General features: G+C 39.1%; 1 protein-coding gene across 4 annotated transcripts in view; it reads right to left on the reverse strand.

Moving 5' to 3' along the window:
* The window catches only part of dscama (Down syndrome cell adhesion molecule a), a 70,491-nt gene that overhangs the window by 39,140 nt on the left and 7,378 nt on the right, over positions 1–23,973 (reverse strand). For all 4 annotated transcript variants that reach the window (XM_053476362.1, XM_053476361.1, XM_053476360.1 and 1 more), the window contains exons 2-3: positions 19,186–19,503; positions 18,690–18,836 (exon numbers count right to left, since the gene is read on the reverse strand). In XM_053476362.1, coding sequence (XP_053332337.1) covers positions 18,690–18,836; positions 19,186–19,503 — 465 coding nt within the window. The remainder of the gene's footprint in view (positions 1–18,689; positions 18,837–19,185; positions 19,504–23,973) is intronic.

A 23,973-nucleotide genomic window follows, 5' to 3' on the forward strand; every position in this document is an offset into this window, starting at 1 on the left:
ATATATATATTATTTGTTGTATATTATTAATAAAAGGATTTACAATCAGACGACATGATTATTTATTTGGATCTGTTTAGGCATATATTTTTCCCCCAGTAAATACTGCTTTTGTTAAGATTTGGACCTCTGATAAACCTCCTCTTCTGTAATCTGTAATCTGCTACAGTCAGTGAGTGTGACTCTTAGGATTGCCAAGTGGCAGTTTGTCATTTTTTTTAGCTTGCTCTGCCACTTTATTCTTACTTAACTGACCATATCGCCTCTGAATACATGTTTCACATTTCGTCTCAGCCAAATGGGGCAGAGATAAGCTGGGATTTGTTTCACTTGGGGTGATCTTTTCTGGGCCAGAAAAAAATGTCAAGCCAAAAATCCTAATGAAATGAAGAAACAATGTATGGAAATACTGCACATTATTGTTTTTTTTTTAATCAAGGTATCTTTAGAATAGGGTATAGTACATGGTTATGAGACATGTAGAAATATTTTGAATCACCACAAAAGACCCATGAGTGTATGCAGATGCTGCTGAGAAGAGAAATGTGTTAGTTTTTGTAGAGCTCTCCATGAAAGCGGCAGCATCAGCATCAGGAGCCGCGTAAATACCAGCTGCAGTACTACAGCGGTGTGTAACGTCAGCTCCTCCATCTCGGGCTCATTAGAGCGCGTCTTGTTCGCCCACACACGCTCTCCACACACACTCTGCACACACTAAATCACATTTTCTCTCCACGCACTGGAACAGAGGCTGAAATTAGCACTCTCTCTCTCTGTCTCTCTTTCTCTCTCACACACACACACACACACAGGCACACACACAATTGTATTTGCCCTCCTTTATATTCTCCACTCATCTGTAATCACACAGCGCCCACACCCCCGAGCTCACTTACCTTAAGCAGCAGGAGCGTTTGGCACCTCTCCTGAGAGATTACAGTGGCATTAAATATAGATTCCTCGATCGTGAATCTGCTTTCTTCTGCCCCCTCGTCCCTCAACTTTGCTTCAGTGGGAATATCATCATATCACAACACTATATATATATATATATATATATATCCAAGTCTGACCCTAATGGCTTTCCATAATCGGTTACCTGGCTGTGTGTGATAATGCCAAGTTTAACACTGATAATAATATAAACATTGCATGTTTATAATAAAAGTAAATGTGAGTATTCTAAAATTGTGATATAAACATATACAGTATGACATGATAGGATAACATGACATGGAAATTGAAATAAGATATACGACTTGACATGATATATGACTTCATTTACGTTTTGATGTGATGATACAACGTGACATACAGTATGATACATACTGTAGCAAAGCAAGAGATAATGTCATTACACGATAACAAGATATCCCATGATATTGCAATAAATACGGTGGAAATTTCAGGTATGAGTGAAGATGATTTTCTTTTATTCTTTACTACATTAGCAATAAACATACATTAATTGACCAAGTTTCACATGAGCTAAACACTTCGATTTCAAAAAGTTCCTTTCAAAAAGCCACTACAACTGTTTTTTTCCCCAAGAATTTTAACATCATGAAACATTTTTTTTTTGTGTACTGTGATATGATATTTTTGTCATTTTATCCTCCCTTGTGCAAGGAAGTGACAAAGTGTGCAGGATAAGTGGTTTAATTGAGCCCTGCGTGCTGTAATTACTCTGCCTGAGCTCGATCAGGGTGGGAATCGGCGTCTCCGTCTCGGTGCGAATGCCACCGAATTAACACTGATGTAATAAGTACCATTTGTCACAATTAGAGAGTGAGATGTTGACAGCTGCTGCAGTTGGCACGGCAACGAGCCCACACAATGTACGCCCACACACACACACACACACACACACACACACACACACACACACACACACACACACACACACACACACACACTTTATGAATGTCAATGTTTGTCATGGTGGCCCCTGTATAGAAAATGTACAGATTGTTGTATATTTTTGTGTGACAGACAGACAGACAGACAGACAGACAGACTGGATAGAGCAGAATGGGCAGACAGGCTGGGGATGATTCAAAGTATACAGTAACTTAAACAACCACTCTGTACATCCACTGTGAGAAGAAAACCTACTCAAAATACACAAAAGGCTAAAAATGGAAAGACCACATCCTTTCTGTCTATACGAAGCGTGTTGCAATGTAAACTGCAATGTTATTTCAAGCGACCTTTTTATTTAATTTATTTATTCATTCGGAATTATGCGATTCATGTAGGTTATGCAACTCAAACTTGTGAACTACAGTATGAAGGTGAAATACTTCATTTAAATATGTGTGTAAACTTAACTTTGAGTTCTTGCTTTTTTGAAATGTTACCTTGCACGACACTGCAGACAGCAGAAGCTACCGTATGTAAAGCATTCAGATTTTGAGCAAAAAACTTTGAAACAAAGAAATTAGAGAAAAAACAAACAATAACCAACCTTCAGAGATAAATCATCTGAACGCAGATTATGAGTTGATATTTTGCAAAAAAAATAAAAAAATAAAATTGGTTTTGCAAATTAAATAATTGGAAATGTAATTACACTTCACTGTATTTTCCAAAACCAAATGAAAAGTTTGACAGCAAAATGAGACAACTACACTTTTTTTTTTAACTGAAGCAAAAATGATTGCAAACTCTTGGCAAATACTTCTTGCATGTTTTCTTCGAGTCACAACGTTGTTAAAGACACAAATGGCAAAATATTTTGTCCAAATTCTTTGGGTTATATCTGTGTGAATTTTGTATGATTTTTCTAAATGCTATAACTCCATCTCCTACACTGTTTCCCCCAATGGATACATTGCAGCGTATTTGCATTTTTTTGTTACCGTAGTTATTTCAGTATGCAATTTAGTATCAATAAAATCTTGGTTAAGTCTTAAAAAAAATTGAGCAAGCTTATGCTTTGATTGCGTTGTTGCAGCGAGTCAAACAGAAAGTACTGAGAGCAAATTAGATCAAGGAAAAAGTGTTGAGTTATATTTTACAAAACGTTCTTTTAATTACAAAGATGGTTGAAGATCATAAAAAACATCATAAACAAAAACTTGTTTATAAAAACTTGTTTAAAAGCAATGTGAGTGGCTCTCAATGTAGAAGTAAGGTAATAGCTTTTTGCTTTTCTAGTTAAATGTTTTAGACAAACTTGTGTGTCTTGTGTGTTGTGATTGTGATACAGTATACTGTAGCTCCGCATATGTTACCAGCTAGCTAGCCAAGACTGGTTCATGCAACACAAGCTTAATATAAAGCGTTTAAACAATCCAAAGAGGAGAAATAGACAGTCGCTCAGACAAGGACGTGTACCCCGTGCACATCCATGAAACGAAATAACAAGCATATGGAACTTTTTTCAAAAAAATATGATTATTCTAATGATTTAGTCACCTTGTCAGAATAGTAATGCTTAGGTTAAACCTTTTTCTCAAACATCAGCAGAAATGCTGTTCAAAAACATTTTGATTTAAAAGAGGTACAGCAACATTATTCGTAGGGCAAAATCCTGTCAGGAAGTTCATGCTGAACTCCTGGAATTATAACTGATAATACGTCTGATGTGACACTTGATTATTTAATTTCACGCAGATTTGGGAAGCAGCTGGTGGCTGGGGCTGAGGAGCGGCAGGAGGATTAGATAATCAAACAAACGCAGCACTTTAAATCGTTTTAGCCCTCGGCTAAGAGCTGGAGGATTTAAGGCGCAGGCGCTCGACTTTAATTGTCTGATTTGCCTTCATTATGGTCGAGGGGCTCCATAATTCAACATTATTAAATATTCAGACAGAGAGAGAGCGAGAGAGAGAGAGAGAGAGAGAGGAAAGGGAGGGAGTACTGAAGATCAAGCTTTCTCTTTTCTTGTCCTCTTGGGTACAGCTAAAAACAGAGGTACTGCAAGCACTACATGTAACATGAGATCATTTGCTGAATTAGATCCGTTCAATCTTTTACAAAGCTAATCAACAAATGTTACGGGTGACATTAATGAACAAGAGAATGGACACAGAGTATCATCTGCAAGTCAACAAAAAGAAAAAGCTAGGAGGAGGTTGGGTTGAGGGTGAGGAAGGGTGGAGGGTATAAATCAAGAGAAGTGTATAAATCTACCGTCAAAGAGCCCCATGTAAAAATGTCCAACTTTACAACATCTTTGCAGATTGGTAATCTCCATAGCTAGATTTCTCATTCATGACAACTGTGCAGCGGTGAATTTCTGAACTCATCAGTTAAAATGATATTAAACCAAAAAAATTACGCATAATTATGAGCGTGCTACAGGGGTCGAGTTGTAGGGTACAATTGATGGGGTTGATGGAGTAACTTTAGAATAAAAATGAACATTAGCCACCTTAGCATTTTAGCTAAGCTGAATCTAAGCTAGCTAAGCTAGCTAACTTGTGGTTACTGAGTTAGATAAACATGTTCCTACCAACAGAGGGGTTTTATTCAATGGATTTCCGCCCATTTATGGATTAACCAGTGTTTAGACGTAGTCAGTTCCTGCCAAAATGTCAATGACTAGAGCTCTGATAGTTACAGTCACATGTATAATCACATGGTGCTCTATACTGCCCCCTACGACTTATGTGGGTTTTGCACCACCATCATGCTTTTGGACGCACACAATCAACAAGAAGAGGACACAAGCAGCAGCAAACAGCTTGAATAACCGCAGCCTTGTTGACTGTAGCATCAGCAAATCAAAAACGCGACAGGTCATATATTTGCATCATGATACCACTTTCTTGCATTTTCTTAGAGGCTGTTTCATTTTGGGGTTTCTTAAAGTATATTTTTTACATAATACGGTCCATGTGAAAATAAGACGTAAAATCCTTTTAATAAAACCAAACATGCTAGCTGTAGAGCTTGCCTCAGCATTATCCGAGAATCTCAAGCTCGAGTCGCGGCGTCAGCACGGTCCAAATCTCTGAACCAGCTTTTTAACGACCGGCATCGTTGGCTTATAATAACCCCCACTCTCATCACGACTCCTCAGAGAGCTCGAGTTCAATGATGCCCTGTCAATTATGCTAACGTTTTAATTGCACCGGCGGTGCCGTCTATTCCCCCGGCGCGAGGTCGAGGTGGTTCCCAGCTCCATCAGCCTGAGTGTCGAGCAGACGGCGATGTTTGCTTTGGGATCGCGGGACAGCACTTCGCCATGTCAACAAGCTGCTCGCTGTGCCACTCAAGCACATTTAACGTGCGGTAAATCTCTAGCAAAGACAAAGCGTGCCAGCTGTCACCGCGTCAGACCCGCGGGCAAACTAGATATTTATATTAAACAATGTTTGTAAAGGTGTAAATCTTAATAAAGGTGTGGTGTAAAACTATGAATAAAGGTGTGGTGTGAACCTAAATAAGGATGTGGTGTAATCTTAAATAAAGGTGTGGTGTGAACCTAAATAAAGGTGTGGTGTGAACCTAAATAAGGATGTGGTGTAATCTTAAATAAAGGTGTGGTGTGAAACTAAATAAAGGTGTGGTGCGAACCTAAATAAAGGTGTGGTGTGAAACTAACTAAAGGTGTGGTGCGAACCTAAATAAAGGTGTGGTGTAAACCTAAATAAAGGTGTGGTGCGAACCTAAATAAAGGTGTGGTGTAAAACTAAATAAAGGTGTGGTGTGAACCTAAATAAAGGTGTGGTGTAAAACTAAATAAAGGTGTGGTGTGAAACTAAATAAAGGTGTGGTGCGAACATAAATAAAGGTGTGGTGTAAAACTAAATAAAGGTGTGGTGCGAACCTAAATAAAGGTGTGGTGTGAACCTAAATAAAGGTGTGGTGTAAACCTAAATAAAGGTGTGGTGCGAACCTAAATAAAGGTGTGGAGCGAACCTAAATAAAGGTGTGGTGTGAAACTAAATAAAGGTGTGGTGTAAACCTAAATAAAGGTGTGATGTAAAACTAAATAAAGGTGTGGTGTAAACCTAAATAAAGGTGTGGTGTAAACCTAAATAAAGGTGTGATGTAAAACTAAATAAAGGTGTGATGTAAACCTAAATAAAGGTGTGATGTAAAACTAAATAAAGGTGTGGTGTAAACCTAAATAAAGGTGTGGTTCTTTTTTGTTTATTCATCATGGTCTTTGACTGTGACTCAGCACTTTAGTTAAATGTCCAAGAACACATCAGAAATAATTTGGACAAATTGTCAAGAAAGAAAAAGGCTTCATAATTAGAATTTTGACTGTGCATTTCTCTCTCTCTCTCTCTCTCTCCTTGTTCTTTCTTCCTTTCCTTCTTTCCTTTTTTCTTTCTCTGTATATCTTCCTTTCTCTCTGCATCTCTCTTGCACTCCCTTCCTGTGCATCTCTCTCTCTCTCTCTCTCTCTCTCTCTCAGCAGCTGCTCTCTCTAAACAATGCGAATCAGATGTTACCGTGGTGACAGACAATTACGGCGTTTCTCTTTCTGTAGCGAGGTTGCATTCGCGTTCTCCATTCGTCCCTTTCTCTACCAAACAGGACCGACTGCCTATTTTTGCAAGGGGAAAAAAAAAAACCCTCATCATCCCAGTGAGTTATTTCCGCCGACGATCCTGCACACGAGACGAGGCGAATATTTATCACCAGAGCTGGCTTGAGAACATTCTATTTTCAGCCACCACTTATGTATTATAATAACTTCTTTTTTCCCTTCTCTTTAAAACGTTCTCTTTAATCCCAGTCCCTGAGCGTGCGGCTGTCCGCTGTAATTAGCGCTTAGCTTTAGCATAATTGCTTGTCAGCACGAGCGGCAAAATGCAGGTTAAACGCCCAGGTGCCAAACGCCGGCGTTTTCTTTGTGCACTCCTGCCTGCTGCTCTGACGGGAAGATTGGGCGGACAAGCTTCCCTCCGCATAGAAAAGACAGACAGGAAAGAAAGAAAGTCTCTCTCTTTCTCTCTCTCTCTCTCTCTCTCTCTCACACACACACACACACACACACAGTCTGCAAAGAAGCTTGTGCTGTCCTGTGAAGCTTGCAAATTTGCAAAAGTAGGGTTGTCATTTCTGAAACACCCACCATATCCTTCACTTCATGTCCCCAATACACACACACACACACACATACACGCAAAGTTGTTTTAGTTGCCTTCTGGGGACCTGCCAAGGGTATAATCACACCTCACCAAAATCACAAACCTCACCATACCATTTTGGTGTATTCTTTCTAAAAAAAATAATAAAAAATCCTTTCCACCAGCCAGATGTCCCAACAAGGGGCAAATTACCAGATCCTTACTAGATGTTCCCACCATTATAAAGTATCTATGTATATATAAACATCTTTGCACATACATCATCCTTCATTTCTCTCTCTCCACTCTCTCTCCCCCCTCCTCCCAGTCCTTGACAGCTATTCTGTCCATTGAATTAAAAAAAAAGAAAAAGCAAGAAGGAAATAAAGTGAACCAGCATTTTGCCACAAGACATCCCTCTCTCTCTCTCTCTCTCTCTCTCTCTCTCTTTAGGTGTGATGATGTGAGGGAGGAGGAAGTTGAGTCGGTTACTGTGGCAACTGGCCGTGTGACTCCAGGGCCCCGCTCTGACATTAGAGGAGGGGAGGAAGGGCGATGATGATGATTTGGGGGGGGGGGGGGATTAAAGTCATGTCAGTGCGCTCCTGCCGTAGCCAGACGCTCTCTCGCTCTGTCTTCGGCTCGTAGAAATGGCCACGCATACACAAAAGAGGCTCTTAGAAAGACAGAGAGAGAGAGAGAGAGAGAGAGAGAAAGGCGACAGGTTCCTGATAACAAAACAGCATCCGGCCTGCTGGAGACACAGCTGCTTTACATGCTGTCTTGTCAGGTGTGTGAGGAGATAAAAGATGCTAGAGCGGCTATTTTCTCAGCAACAATGGATCCGCTAAGCATAAATATTAAACAGTAGATATATACCTATATGGGAGTGACATAAAGGATTGTCACATTTAACTAAAACAAAGGAATAGTATAATTCTAGCCATGTAGTGTATAAAGATATCACTGGTATCAAACTTGTTTCGTGTAAATATTTATCATTATTATAACTTTAATGTATAAATTCACTTCTATACCGGTTTATCCTGTATACAGGGTCACAGGGGGGCTGAAGCCTATCCCAGGACACTAAGCGGGGTACACCCCGGACGGAAATATCACAGGGCACAAACACACACACACACACTCCAGGCAAACCAATCATCCTAATCTTTATTTATAGTTTATTTGGGTTAATCCCCAGTGTTTGATTGATGGTACTTAGTTAGAATCCTGGTGACCAGTGTAAGAATCTATCCAGTGATGAAAACTTCAAAGCACTGAGTTGCTCTGGGTAAAAGTGTCCACCAAATGCCTAAATGTAATCCACGTGTCTTTGGACTGTGGGAGGAAACCGGAGGAAACCCACCGAGCACAGGGAGAACATGCAATCTCCGCTAACTGCGCTAACCGCTATGCCACTGTGCCACCTTAAATGTATAACCGTGGACGAAACTTTAACGACAGCTGTGTTGATTTATGTTCTACTACCGCACCAGTAGTAGTAGTGGCACCAGCAGACGGTCGTGCCGCTCTTACCATCATAATGACTTTAAGAGGAGAGAAAAAGAGGTGAAGGAAAGGCTGCTTTGAGTCATAACATGAACCAACTTATATTCAAGCCACATCTAACCATAAATTGATATATTTTTCCAAAAGTATGATATAAACGTTGACAGATTGCTGTTGTATAAGAGGAATAAAACATACTGTTTAAGTGATTGACGTGAAAATGTTGGACGCTTTATATGCAAAACACCAAACACCAAACCTATCGTCCTGATTGACTAAACTCTGATTTTTTTTATTTTTTGTCCTTATTATAAATCATTCCTCCACCTCGACTTCGTCTGGCGAAAGCGTCCGGCATTATGACGTGATGTCACACGTGCACGCAGGAGTTCCCCGGCTAACCTTTATGGTCCGTAGGAGTCCAGCGACAAGCAGATGGCCAACAAAACCTTCACAGCGGGGCGGTGGCTCGAGATGCCACAGCTTCCCACCGAGCAGATGAGCTTACAGAGCGCCAACACGTCAGCCTGACAAACCCGACCTAGCGGTGCCCTCTAAGCGAGGACTCTGAGTTTAAAAGAAAAGAACATTTTTCCATGAATTAATAATGGATGCATAATTATGTAATGTTTTAACTGAGCTAGTTCACATACCATTGGAGGTACTCTCTCGACTTAAAATGATTGCTAGGTAATAACGGCTGGGGTTAGGGGGTGTCATGCAAAATGATAATGAAGTCAGCAAAACGTGACGCAAAACACACTCTGGGTGAAGGCTAGGACACCGAACAGACTTTGAATAGTGACAACTTTTCACATCTAGTGACAGGACAAACACAGTGAAAAAAAAAAAGTCATTTTTTTTCCCAGGATGCACCGACTTTCATGTCATGGTGGAGGGCTTTGAGCGCACCAGGCATATGGCGCTTCCTCGATGCCGCGGTGACGAGTGACAGGTTCGAGTCAGCGTGCTCACTAAACACCTCCATCTGTTCGCTTCCCGAGACGCCTCACCTGCCCCGACTCAGACACCAACTCGCAACAAAACTGATGATAGATACATTTAAATAAAAACGCTAATAACATAGTACAGTAACAGGATTTTAGTTATAAGGATATAGACTTGAACAAGGCTTAAAATTACTAAAAAATTTCAAGTCAGTCATTGAGTCAGTGTATCAAGAATGAGTCTCAGGAGACTACTACAAATCTTAAACCTTAATTAATAAATAATTGATTATTTAGTGTCATGGACTCAACACTACAGTACATTTCAATGCTCATTTTAATGAATAAATCCGAACTGAGTTTTAGCCACCCTATCTTGAGGATGATGATAATACTTATAATAATATTTGACTACAGTTTATTGCAACTAACAAACAATTTTCTCATACACAATTATTTCAATACCTTTAATTCTTTCATAAATGCTACCTTGCTATGACTTGCTTAATAAAGTTCCGAGGTGACAACATTGCTAGACATAGACAGAAGTCAAAAAAGAGTACTGTACATCCAAACCTCAGCATAATTCCACTGAAGATCTCGCTGTCTCAAAAAAAAAAACAAAAAAAAAAAAACAGATCTGCTGATACACTTCCTGGCCCAAAAAAAGTTCATGCTAATATCTCACTTAAACATCTTCCAGGTTATCATTCTGAACCCAAACTTCTTAGTTGTTTTCTTTGCTTGAATCAAGCCCCTCTGAAACAGTGACATTTTTGAAGGAGCCAGACAGTCTACATGCAGATGCTTGTCTTTTCATGTAGAAATAAGTGTGTTGACCCCAGGTTAGGTACCGAAAACATCTTTTTGAGATCAAATAGGCATGCATTCATTTGTTAGCTACATGTATTTCAGCCTTATAGCTTTAGTTCAAAAGACTGGACACCATGCTTGGCTGTACTGGCTGGTCTGGGTTTAAGTTTCATATTTACACTTAAACTATGATTTAAAAACAGTCAAATAAGATTGAAGCTATTTTAACAAGGTGTCAAGCTGGAGGGCACTTAAATTAAAGTCCAAACAGACATTAGATGGTTCACTAACTGCTGGGTGGAGAGAGATGATCAGCATCTACAGGGAACCTTCACCAATGAAGGACCAGAGGAACAACACGGGGAACAACACGGAGAACAACATGGGGAACAGTGTATGTTCCCGTTTGTTGTTTGAGTTTATAATATAGATTAAAGCTTCATAATTTGATATACTGTAAATGATAATTGATTCAACGGTTGGTTTAACTTTTTTTTTCTTAAAAGCATGATTAAGACTCTACAGCCAGACACTTTACATTTGGTTGCTCTTGAGAAAGACTTTGTGTCTTCCAAGTAGAGGTGATATAATAAATTCTTCGATGTAGAATAAAATCCAAAAATGATACAGTTAATGATTTAGTGGATTCAGGTTGATACAGCAATGATTTCAATCAACACAGTAGATAATTCCAAAGATTCAAACAACAGTAAATGTTTCGAAGATACAAATAATGCAGTAGAAGATTCAAAGCATATAAATGATAAATAATAAATAATTTGATAAACTTCAATTCATGACTGATTTAATTGCACAGATACTGTTCTGATTCAATAAGACTTGATTCAAAGTAAATTAAGGTGTTTCAGCATGGGAACATTATGCTTTATGAGTGACAAGCTGCATTTTTAAACTTATTTAAAACTTATCAAAAAAATAAAGTGAGACTGGTGAAGAAACGACGTTTATAGCTGCTATAGCATAAGTGAGATTAGTAATTGATTGCTATCTTTTACTTACCTAGTGTTTTAAAATTATTTTTATATTATATTATTTAATTTGAAGTATTTATAAACTTTTGACTTTTCATTGCAAGGGCCGTAATGCTCTTTTTTTTTTTTTTTACATTTTGTTTTGCAAGTTGTACCTAATCCAGGATTGCAGTAAGATTTAGGTTAATTATACCAAAATTATATTTAATGATTTTCCAGTTTGATAATATTTCATATAAAATATTAATAAAACTGCTAAAAATGCGTGTGTACATATTTTTTCTAAGTTGTTGGCACACATGCTTTAAGTTCTTGAGCATTAAGGATGCTGTTCCTCGTGCCGCCCTGATTCATTCGTTTCGCCTTATTTTCCACCTCAATGTTAATTCCACTCCATGCCCATATGCCACATAGATTAGCACATGCTAGTGAAAGCTGTCTGTGCGCTGCCTCTTTGATTACAGATGGTCCGTCGTCGAGTCGACTCAGGGTTCAATCAGACTTCCTGTTTGTCGCACGCGGCCCACCAATAAGCTTCCAAAACACTGTGAAAAATCAAAGACACTTTTTATTCTCCTTCCTGCATCATAACATGACGATTCCTGAACATGTGCTGCACATGGTCTAGTTAATTTCTTGAGGAAAATAAATCTGTTTTCCGTTGCAGAGAGGGTTCTTGTTATTATGTTGATTTCCTCCTCAGCTGTGCGTGATTTGGGGTCTTGGCTCACGGTCTCGTGTCTCTGGGCCACCGATGGCGCTACTCCATGTTGTTTAATCCTCCAGGAGCCATATGCTGGATGCAGAATAAGCCGAGCAAGAGCAGCCGGAGGACGCTGATTATACAGTCACACAGTGTGAGCTTTTTAAACTGAAGACTTGATAATAGCTGTTTAACATGAGGGACTGTAGATATGGGGCATAGAGCTGCAGCAATGCCTCTGCTCGGAAACAGGGTCCTAATAAAAAGGACCTCAAGTACAATAAAATAAATACATAAATAAAAATACAATAAAATAATTAATAATAAAAAATATACAACTATAAAATTATTGATTCAGATTTAATTCACACTGTAGGCCGAAAGAAATAATAATGTTTATGAATTAATAAAGGACTGGATTTCTTTTTGTAGATTTTTTATTTATAATCTAATTTATATTAAATTACTTTATTTAGTAGAAAAAGAAATAATAATAATAATAATAATAATAACAGCAATAATACTAATAATGAGTATTATTATTATTATTATTATTGCTGTTATTATTATTATAAATAATAATAATAATAATAATAATAATAATAATAATAAAAAAATAGGAATGTTTATTTAATTTAAATTTAAATATTAGTTTACTTAATTTTATTTATTTAATTGAATGAGTAAAATATATCTCAATTAAAATTTATTAACTAAAATAAAATAATAATTAAAATTTAGAACATGCGTATATCTAAAAACTATTTTGAAAAAAAAAATTGTTCAAATTTAAAATTGGAAAATTAGAATTTTATTTTTCAATTTTGTATTAAGCAATTCACTTTTATTTAATTCATAAAAATAATATTTTTTTTAGGTTCATGACAAATTTATGACGTTTGTTGGCATAAAGAAACTACACAAAAATTCTAACATTTAGATTTCTTCCTTCTGAAGAAAACAGAAGAAAGAAATCTATATATTAATTATGTGATGGCACAAACTGACATGGCAACAAATCAAAGGTATTTACTGATTGATTTATTATTTTGGTTAAAACCATAATATTTAATTTGTAATTCAACACAATTCTTTTTTTCATATTTAGCATGATTTGCTTAACAGACTTTAAACAAATAAATAAATAATTAACCCACTCTGGTTTTATTCGGGCCATTACTGTTTAACTGAAACATTTACAATCCCATCCAGCCTTAAATTCAACCTCATAGAGAAAATGGCTGCCTGTGTTCACATGATTCAGCCTCCATCTTGGCGCTCGCATTGCCGCTGGAACAATTTTAGAGACTAATCTCCCAAAGTATTAAGTAAAAGGACGGAGGGCTTCTGCTATGAAAAAAAAAATCAGATGTTAGCGCCTTATCTTCTCAGCACAGCTAATACGGAGGCTTCAAGCTTGTTTTTGTTCAGGTTCTTCAGGCGGGTGATTAAAAGAGAAAAAGCGAGACTCAGCAAGACTCGTCTCGAATCTTATTGGTGTAGGAGGTTAGAGTCGTGGATTCATTTGCTGAAAAGTCCTAGCAACAACAAACATGTCTGCTTTTTAAAAAGGAACGAGCCTGTTATGGTGCATAGTTATTAATATATTGTACCACTGTTTAATTCAAATGTAGACAAGTGTGTTTGTGTTTAAATGCACACCAGCTCACACTAATGGTTCAGGGAAGTTTTTTTCTTCTTCACTTCCCTCATGGCCCATGTTTTCCCTGAGATTCGCAATAAAATAAAAATAATAATATAAGAAAAAAACAGATTATGCAAAACGACCTGAGCATGCCATCTTTCAAACGACATGTCTTGTTTTCTTACTTGGCTGAAAAGTGTCCTATGCTACCACACAACGATTTGTCCTTTCAGCCGAACCCTTCTTTTTTTCCTTACACAAACAATAGCACACGCACAAAAAAAAAATTATAACATGGACACACGTTCCATCTCTCATTCACTCAAACGCATGGCAGCAGCTGCCTGCTGATGATAAGAGCTTGCAGACATGGCCATCAACTCTAATTGGCTAATGTGGCCTGGACACACACACACACACATAAAATAGCTTAGACAGGCATTCTACATCTCACCCAAATCTAATCAACTACACACAATGACATCATTTTCTTGCACCCTTATATATATATATATATATATATATTTTTCTGATACGCCATTAAATCCAGCAAAGCCTGCGTGTTTTTTCCCCAGCGTCTTCATGAGGCGTCAGGCAAATATTCATAAGTGGACGCAAATGGGTCTCCGCTGCCTTAATTAGCCTCCGCTGTGCTTATCGCTGGGCCCCGTTTTGGATCTCGGCCACGCGTTGTGACCTGGCCATGATCCAGCTCTGCGAGCTCTCAGAGCAGCGAGGCGGCGGCTTGAGCCCGTCCGTGTTTATAGAAGATTAGTCCCGATGTCCTCGCTAATCATTTCCCAGCTTAATCGCTAACAATGTAGCCGTTTATGAGCCGTGCAGACGGGCGCTCGTAACACATGATCAAACTAATCATTTTACGATCATTTTTATGTTCCATCTGGGGCAACGTATGCTAATCAGACTGTTTTATATCACTGAGTTGAGTTCTTGATTCTGATTGGTCTGTAGATTTGTATTAATGTGCTGGTTATAGCATGTTAGCATTGACATAGTTTAGTTTGTTGTTTGTTTAGAATTTGTTAAATGCAGAGTCTACAGTTTCAGTTCTTTGTTCAAATCATTTGTTCAAATAAAGGATTAACAGGATTCACATTGTAAAGGGTTCAAATGATTTAAATTATACACTTTAGGAATGAATGAATTTAGATGATACAGTAAATAATTCCAAAGATGAATTCAAATGCTACAATTCAAGGCATTCAAATAGTAGAGTAAAGGATTTAAATTATATAAATGATACAGTAAATGATTCAGTGGAGGGATTCAGATGCTACCCTCGAATGGAAGAGTAAAGGATTCAATAGATTCAAATAATGCAATAAAGGATTCAAATGTTTTAAATGATACGGAACATGATTCAAAAGATTCAAATAATAGAATAAAGGATTCAAATTATTTAAATGATACAGTAAATGATTCAAAGGAGGGATTTGAATGCTGTACTGAAATGACAAAGGAACTGATTTAAGGGATTCAAATGATTACACAAAGGATTCTATGATTTATATGAAACTGTAAATGACTCAGTGGAGGAATCTAAGTGCTACATTTGATGCAGTAAATGAATTAAAGAATTTACTAAAATTCACTCAAATTATACAGTAATTTATTTAAAAGATTCAAATAATACATTAAAGGATTCAAATGTTTTAAATGATACAGGAAATGATGGATTTAAATGCTACACTTGATACAGTAAATGATTCAAAGAATAAAAAAAATAGAACACATTATTTAAATGATTTAAATTAGGGAATTGAATCCTGCACTTAAATGATACAGTAAATGATTCAAAAGACTAAAATTACTAACTGTATGATAACTGACTGCATATCCGATATATATATATATATATATATATATATATATATCCATTTCAGCACCGTTACAATTGGATTTACTGTATGTCTAACATTAATATGGTGAAATTTAGATTAAATTCTTCCACTTTTTTTTCTCTTATTAACTCCAAAAAAACATGGACCTGGATGAGGGGATGACAACTGATATATATATATATATACTTTACTGAGCCACCAGTGCCCCATATATATATTGATTGCCGGGAGCAGCCGAAAGACCAACAATGTATAAATCCTGTATTGATTAGAAAAATCCTAATATTTGGCAAATTGTTCTGGTATAAGCATCCAGAAACTTAACCAGCTTACACCCATGTGCGCATATCTGTACTTCCCGTATCACACAAAAGACCAGACACGACACGCCCAGCACTATGTACTGTAGTAAGTTCCAGCTATGTTCTAGAGCAGGATTAGGATTATTAGCGTCACACCTCTACACCTCCTTGGGGATGGACTTTGAGTGGATGCTGAAGGTGTGCAGAGTGCATCTGATGCATTTTAGGTAGTGTGTGAATTACAAATGCATCTCTCTACCCCTCGGCGTACCCATAATTCCCGTCTGCACCCACAGCATGATTAATGCACACAGGTATTGATTTTTTTTACCCACACTCCTTTTCTCTTTTACACAAATCCTTTTCTTTATTCCACTAAACCGCTTATTTTTTTCTTCTCTATTCTCTGTTCCGGATCATACATAGGGTTCGGAATTTTCCAGAGGCTTCAGGAGAGAAATCATTCTGTTGCTTTGCTTCTGTTTAGCTTGGTGATTTAGCTCTACAACCTCACTGACCTTTTGTTGTTGTTGCCAGGGAATAACAACATTTTAGACACTTGCTGTGGTAAAAAAATACAAGAGAAAAGCCTCCAATATCCAACTGGAAAACAAGAGCTCAGGCTTTCTGTTTCTCAATACCCCCTCGTGGCTTTCTTGCTAAAATGGTGTCCATGTTGTCGGTGCTTCTCCATCCTCCACTTCTTTTCAAGCTCCATTAGCAAGGCTCTTGAAATATCAGCGTTTATAATTGACGCACGGTCGTTTCGAAATCTGTTGATTAACGCTCATCATTGTTAGACACGCTAGATACAAGATTTTCTGGACCCATTTTCCCATGGAGAGTGGCAGTAAAATTTTTAAAACCTAATTGCGGTGAAACCTTGTTAGATCCGGCTCATTAAGCGGGGCGGGGCATGACCTGAGCTCCTCCTCCTTCTCTGGTGCAATGACTATTAGCTCTGTGAGGGCAACAACGTTCAAGCTTCTGCTTAATGGTTAGCGAAATGTCATGAAGCAGCGCGCTAAACAGACGGCACTGTTAGAGACTATTAGAGACTTGGAAACCCTGGAATAGATTCCCTTGAACCTTATTTTAGAGAGTACATGCTGTTATTCACTAAAAGGAAGGAAACCACCAAATTTCTTTTTTCGTCTCGTGAATGAGGCCCCAATTTTTGGTTTGTACCCTTTTCATAACTTTTCATCATCATCATCATCATCACTTGGACATATACAGTAGTTGCCACAATTTCAAATTTTGAACGGAAAGCTTTAAGATTTCTTTGTAGAGTAGACCAGGGCTTTTTATAAAACTCCCCATGTGCCGCTTATTTATTCATGAACATTTAAAGATAGCCAGAAAACAAAGGCAGAGACATAAATTGTATCCCTTACACACAGACACACGAACGTCACACACCATTTCAAAGTCCCTGCTAATGCCCTGAATTGGCACAAGTGAGGAGCGCTCTGTGCTATGACACACGCAGTGAATTGTGCCTAAAATCTATTTGTTTTGTGCAGTATTGCCCTCGCTTATCAAATATTTATACAGAACAACCGAGTGCTGGCTGGATAACACTTTCTGACAGCCGCTCCAGAGCGAACACTAATTTCTGATGTACAGAAGGTTCTCCTGGGCATGTACGCATTGCAATTAAAACTGGTCAATATACAGAATAGACATACAGTATAGTTTTGTTTGATGATCATATTCTAACTAGAAGGATTTGATGTTAAAATCTTGAAAATCATCCGCCAAGGTGATGTTAGTCTCTTGGTTGAGTTTGCACAAAACTCCACAGAGAGAGCCTTCAGCCCCGAGGCAAGGACACGATCGTGTTCCATTTAACCAAGGTGAATTTTCAAATCACTCCTCCTTCCTCTCTCCCTATCTCTCGATCTCTCTGTACCTTCGTTTGGGTGAGAAGTGGGTCAGTACAGTGACACAAAGTGACACAACTGGCATATCGGCCCTCGCACATCTAAATCAGACCAGACAGAGAGTCTAGACTCGGTCAGAAACAAAAAAAAGTCAGTTATCCCAGACAAGGGGTGACTAGAGACGAAGCACTATTTAAATTCTAGAAGCGACAGCACATACAGTAGCATTTAAAATTACTCATGATGGCTAGAGGTAGCTCATTCTGTTACGCCATTGGGCTAGTGATCAGAAGGTTCCTGGTTCAAACCCCACCACCAAGTTGCCGTTGTTGGGATCTTTACCCTCAACTGCTTGGATGTATAATGAAATAACAATATAAGTTGCTCTGGATAAGGGTTATGCAAGCCCCACCTCTCTGCTAAAAACAGCCAATCAGCTTGTTTTAAAGGTTATTAGTGAAAATGCAGGATTTCAAAGGGGGAGAAGAAAAAGTCAGGTGGGTGGGGCAGTCTTTCCTGTCAATCAAACTGTGTCACTCGTGAGCTCATGTATGGGGATGTACAGAATGTGGCCATAGAGGGAAGTGCAATGTAAAGCCTGTGACCAGACAAGTGTACTGTATAAAAGTTGTGAGACATTCAGTAGAAAGTGGGCGGAGCATCAGTGTTTGAAGCAAATATAACAATAGCTCTGATAGATGGATGCATTTTATTATATCATATTTCAAACAAAATTCAGCCCAGTTCAGTTCAGGTTCAAATTTTAAACCAAATCTATTAAATTTATTTAGTGTTAAACGCCTTCATCGAATATTATTGTTGCATATCAAAATCAGCAAACAATTATTTACATTAATTGTGACACATCAGTACACCGTATTCTTTTGCATTTTGTTTCAACCCTGTAATAACCCACATGGCAAGCATATCTCACATACCGTAGGGTGTGATAACCATTTACAGCGGAACAACGAAACAGGATCCCGGTCCTACCTGAGACGAGGGCGACCGTGTCTCTTTCCCATGCCACAACGGTAACGTACTTCTCCACTGAGGAAGGAATAATGCACTTGAAGACCGCTACGCCGCCTCTCATGGCTGTCTGGTCCGCCACGCGAACCGTATATGGCTCCCGTAAGACTGAAGGAAAACCCAGACAAGTATTCGTTTAGTTAAAAACAAAACTTCATGAAGTAACGATCGGACATTTCTGATTAGAATGTACAGTAGAGAAGGCAAATATTATGAAAGAAGGATAAAGCCAGCAACAGACTTACAAAAGACATAGACAGGCTAGTATTAAGCTGGTGCTTAAAATTAGACAATTTCCTGATTCTTGACCAAAAAAGTTGTTCTACAGGTGAAAGTACAGCGCAACGTTTTTTTTAGGCGCGGTAGCTAAATTTGGTTGAAGCTCCAACATTTGCATCTTTTAACATAACTTGGCCAGTGAGAATTCAGATCAAATCGGCTCCTGCGTAGTACTCACCAGCCTTAATGTGAACATCTTGGCTTCTAATTTTCCCTGAAGGATTTTCAGCGGTGCAATAGTAAGTGTTGTCGTGGATCACTTTGCTATAGCTGGAGGGAGAGAAGTGGAAGATCTGGAGCGTGCCGTTGGGGTGCACGTGGCGGATCCCTGGCACGTTGTAGCTCTCTTCGCCGGTGGCCAGGTACCAGCGCAGCGTGGCTGGAGGCACAGCGGCTGCGGGACAGGGCACCAGCGTCCCTGTGGTGCTGGCGAACACTACCTCTTGCAGAGATGCATTGACAAAATACAAGCTGGAATGAAGATCTTCACTGAGAACTGCAACAGAAATGAGAAAACAAACAGGGGAACAATCAGGACTTGGTTCGCTGGTTGTGTGTCTTTCACTTCATAAGGCTGCTTGGTTGGTTTGGAATCAAACCAATACACTCCCATAGACATTCAGTGCATTGTACTGCTTTCAGGTAACCTCTGTAATGGTGGCTCGGTGACCACGTACACCATGTATTAATAATAAATTGGTTGCATAAATAAGGATCTCTACTGTATGTAACTCAGCAATAGAACACGACGGGGCATGGCGTTATGGGAAAATAATCAATGTTGCGCTGTAGTAGCAATAACATTTACAAAGCAAATTATTCCTATAAAATCTGATAATTAGTGACATCTGATTATTTCTGCTTCGCCTCATCTCTGAGCGTGATTCACTGTAGCACTCTTTTACGTTTATTTTCTCCAACCTGAACCCTGAAAAAGCACTACAAAAAAATAAAAACCATCTCTCAAGAGGCGAGTGTCCATCAGAGTGTGGTGAAAAAAGGCAAGACTGGAGAAAGCATCTGAATTTTTTATGTTTCTTGAAATGTGTTTTGAGACAAAAGAAGCTGTAGTCCATTAGTTAGTGATGCTCAGTCTTTAGAAGACAGAAGTCTGGTAAAGTGCATTTTTTTAAAAAGATCTTTCTTATAGAAGTTCACATATATAAATTTCTTATATAAGAAAGCTTGGCAAAAAAAAAAATAATAAAGCAATAAAGGAATAGCAGACTGGGGTCTAGGCTCTGTAAGGTGGGAAAAGCAGTAGAAATAAAAATAGGAAAATAGATACGTTTCCAAAACAGAATCTTTTGAAGAATTAAATTATCGGTTGATTATTTTCCTACAACGTCACATCCTGAAGTGTTTCATTCCTCTTATTTATTCGATGTGTCCTTTGACCACTCTGACCTCCAGAGTAAGTGGTTCGATTCCCACCTCAGGTCTGTGTGTGTGGAGTTTGCATGTCCTCCAAGTGCTTGCTGGGTTTCCTCCAACAGTCCAAAACCATGCAGATTAGACTAATTGGCATTCCCAAATTGTCTGTAGCGTGTGAATGCATGTGTGAATGTTGACTGGAGGTTCTACCACGGTTGTAAAAATGGGAATAAACGCCATGATCACCATTGATCTCCATCAGTTGTAGCCTAGTTGGACTACAGAGGTTCCTGGATGAATGATATGATGAATGGATTAATTCCAAAGCAATTTGCCTTTTTTTCACATGCGTTTAATCCATATTTACATGTTGTAAAACGTGCACAATACAAGATCATTTTATGTTGTTCCATTAATAACGATGAACAGATGTTCTTTTTTTTATATGGAACAAAAATCACGTTTTTAGCATAAAGCATATCACGTTACAGAGAAACAGCAAAAAGTGCAAAACGCCTTTACTCTGCAACTGTTAGTGATGCTGTTGTGCTCAGGAGACTCCTTCCAACAGCTCCTTAGAGAAAACTTCACATACTCTATCAGTGATGACATGTTTACATGGCTTAAGATTTAAGATGTTGCTCATGGTACAGAACAGAAGCAGCTTTGTATAACCCGCATTTTCTTACTGTATATGTGTGCAATCAGGAGGCATACCATCATCTCTGGTACAATTGCCCCCGAACAACTGCCTGTAGTGAGTCCATGGACATGAACGGGTACTGCTTTTAAATATGAATGCTGATAAATGTATAATTGATTAAGCTTTTTAAATTCCGCACAGCTCGAGGAAAGCTTAAAGCTCGAACTACTATAAGTAACAGCATGATTTCCGGATTGCCAGCGTGAATGTCTTGATTGAGACCGACTCTAATGTGTATCCCGAACGTTTCCAGTTCAAGGTGATCAAAGTGATCACACATGTGCTGACAGGGAGGAAAGATAGAGATGGAAAAGGGAAAACTCACAGGCTTGTACAGTAGGAGTTGGCTTTGAGCGTCTTGTTGAAGCTATGTCAGCAAAATTTAAAGCGGGGGAAAGTACCTGAAAGTACTTGGGAAAATTAATTCAATTTAATTGTAATCAGGGACAAAGGCGCAAAGCGTAATGGTTTAAACAAAAGCATGTCTTTTTGTTATAGGCTGCATGATTCTAATGGGCTAGAAAGAAATTAGCCAAAGTGATGCTGTTGGAATTTTTCATGCTCACACTGTCTCTCACTCATCATCTATACCGCTTTATCCTGTATACAGGGTCGCTAGCGGGTGGGTGGGGGGTTTGATAGGGGGCTGGAGCCTGGTTCCAGGAGACTGATGGCAAGATGTGGGTTACACCCTGAACGGGGTGCCAATCCATCTATATACACACACTCAGACGCTACAGGCAATTTGGGAGCCGAATCTGCATATCTTTGGACTGTGGGAGGAAACCGGAGTACCCGGTGGCACAAGGAGGACACCAAGCACATGGAAAAAAAACTATATAACATGCACACATGTTTCTGAGGTGGGAATCGAACCTGGAACCTTGAGGTGCAAGGTGACAGTCCAAACCACTAAGCCCACTTTTTATACCATTCTGTGCATTTTTCTGTTTTCTTCTCCACCTTTGGACCAGTATTGACAGCAAATAACCTGCCAAGAATGAACCCTAAGATTGATGCCATCCATCGTCTTCTGCTTGTGCCATTGTGATGAGAGAAGTAATGCCAGGCCTTCCAGCACTGATAACAGGATCATCAGTTTTTGAAATCAAATGCTTTTCGGTTGTGCAACTCTGAGCCCATATATATATATATATATATATTTTTTTTTTATAAATTATTATTTTTTTTTTTAAACCATTGAAGTTTATTTATACTAGCCCCATCTATATAAAGACTCAAGGTCACAGAGGCGCTAAGCAGAGTGTGGGTGTAAATCTGTTACCCAGTCTCACCTTGCCTGTGGTTGGGACATTGTGCAAGTAAATGATGCCAAAAGGTAGAACATTTCCACCACTGTAGCTCTGTCACGATCTGAAGGTAATTAAAGCAGAGCTGTTCAGGGACAGCAGGAGACAAGGACAGCAGAACAAGCCACCAGAGCAATCCCGCCCGTGCCCTCAGGCTTGTGCAAACCCCAGCACACACACACACACATACACACACGGGCCCGTTCCCAATTTGCTCTCATGAATATTAAGCAAAGCTCAGTAATGGAGTTCATTTACCCCCCACTCGTGTCCAATATGTAAAGACACTGCCGTTTCTTTGATGCTCGGAGAGCAGAGCCGAGCGACGATGACCATGCTGGAAAAAAAAAATCATCTCGCACCACCCCCTCCTCTTCTTCATCTCTTAAGTGAGATAATCTGAGTATCAGCTAAACGGCGCTGGAGCAAATGCTCATTTACAGCCTCGCCGCTCGCGGTAACGAGATCAAACGGCCTCAGTAGGTCCAAATCAATTACAGTGGTGCGAGACGTTGACGTCTGAATCGGGGCGAGATGAGAAAGCGCCAGGGTCGGCGACTAAATGAGCTCCCTCTGTTGCTGCGGTGCAGCTCGGCTCCCTAATGTCCCATCAGCACGGCGCACACTATGAATATGTAAACACATCCACGCTTGATTTCTCCACTCAGCTCAGGGAAAAAAATTGTTTTGCAACATGATTGCGCCACATAGCTGTTTTTTTTTTTTTTTTTAATCCCTGAATGAAAACATTAGGAAAGAAATAACAAGCGGCTTCTTGCTGTGGAGGCAAATTGCATTTTAACCCACGTGTTGTCAAAGAAATTACAACCGCAATTTATTTTAGGATTCCGAAACGTCTTATTTTTGAAATAAAAAATATATATACTGTATTGGTGCAAACATACAGTAGCCTTGATAGATTGTCGTGTGTTTTAGGTTGAGACGTCCTTCTTCTTTGGGACCCAAATCCCCCTTGCAAGGATCACTCCCGTCACTGTAGTCATCACCGGAGATGAACTAATCACTGAATCTGCACCAGTGTTTGCACAACTTGAATGGAAAATGGGAAACGACCAAACAACCCTGGGGTCACATGCAATCGTGGGTCACATGATAAGACAAGACGCCACCGTCCTTTGCTCAAGGCCACTCTCTCCATCTTCAGAAGACATACCCCTCTCTCTCTCGCTCTCTCTCTCTCTCTCTCTCGCTCTCTCTCTCTCTCCTTCATCCCCTTCCCACCCTACTCCATCTTGAGATTGGTTCTGCTGCACTGCATTGTCTCATCATGCTTAAAGAAAACCCGGCATGTACCGTGTCTCCAATCACACTCGTGAAAATAAATAAAAGGAAAAATAGGCAGCACCACACCATGGCTGCTGAGGCGTGAGGACAGCTAGGACCCTGTTTTCATCTCTCTGATGTATTACCCCTAGGATTCTCCGTTTGACGCGCACATAAATCTTCATGACGGACACTTGGCAAATTGGTGCCGCATGCAAATGAATAAGAATAAAAGCACTTTTTTTTCAGAGAGACGCGAGGTTCGAAAAAGGTTTAAATAATCATATTTTTCCAA

This window comes from Clarias gariepinus, chromosome 17 (assembly GCF_024256425.1).
Source record: "Clarias gariepinus isolate MV-2021 ecotype Netherlands chromosome 17, CGAR_prim_01v2, whole genome shotgun sequence".
Classification (NCBI taxonomy): Eukaryota; Metazoa; Chordata; class Actinopteri; order Siluriformes; family Clariidae; genus Clarias; species Clarias gariepinus.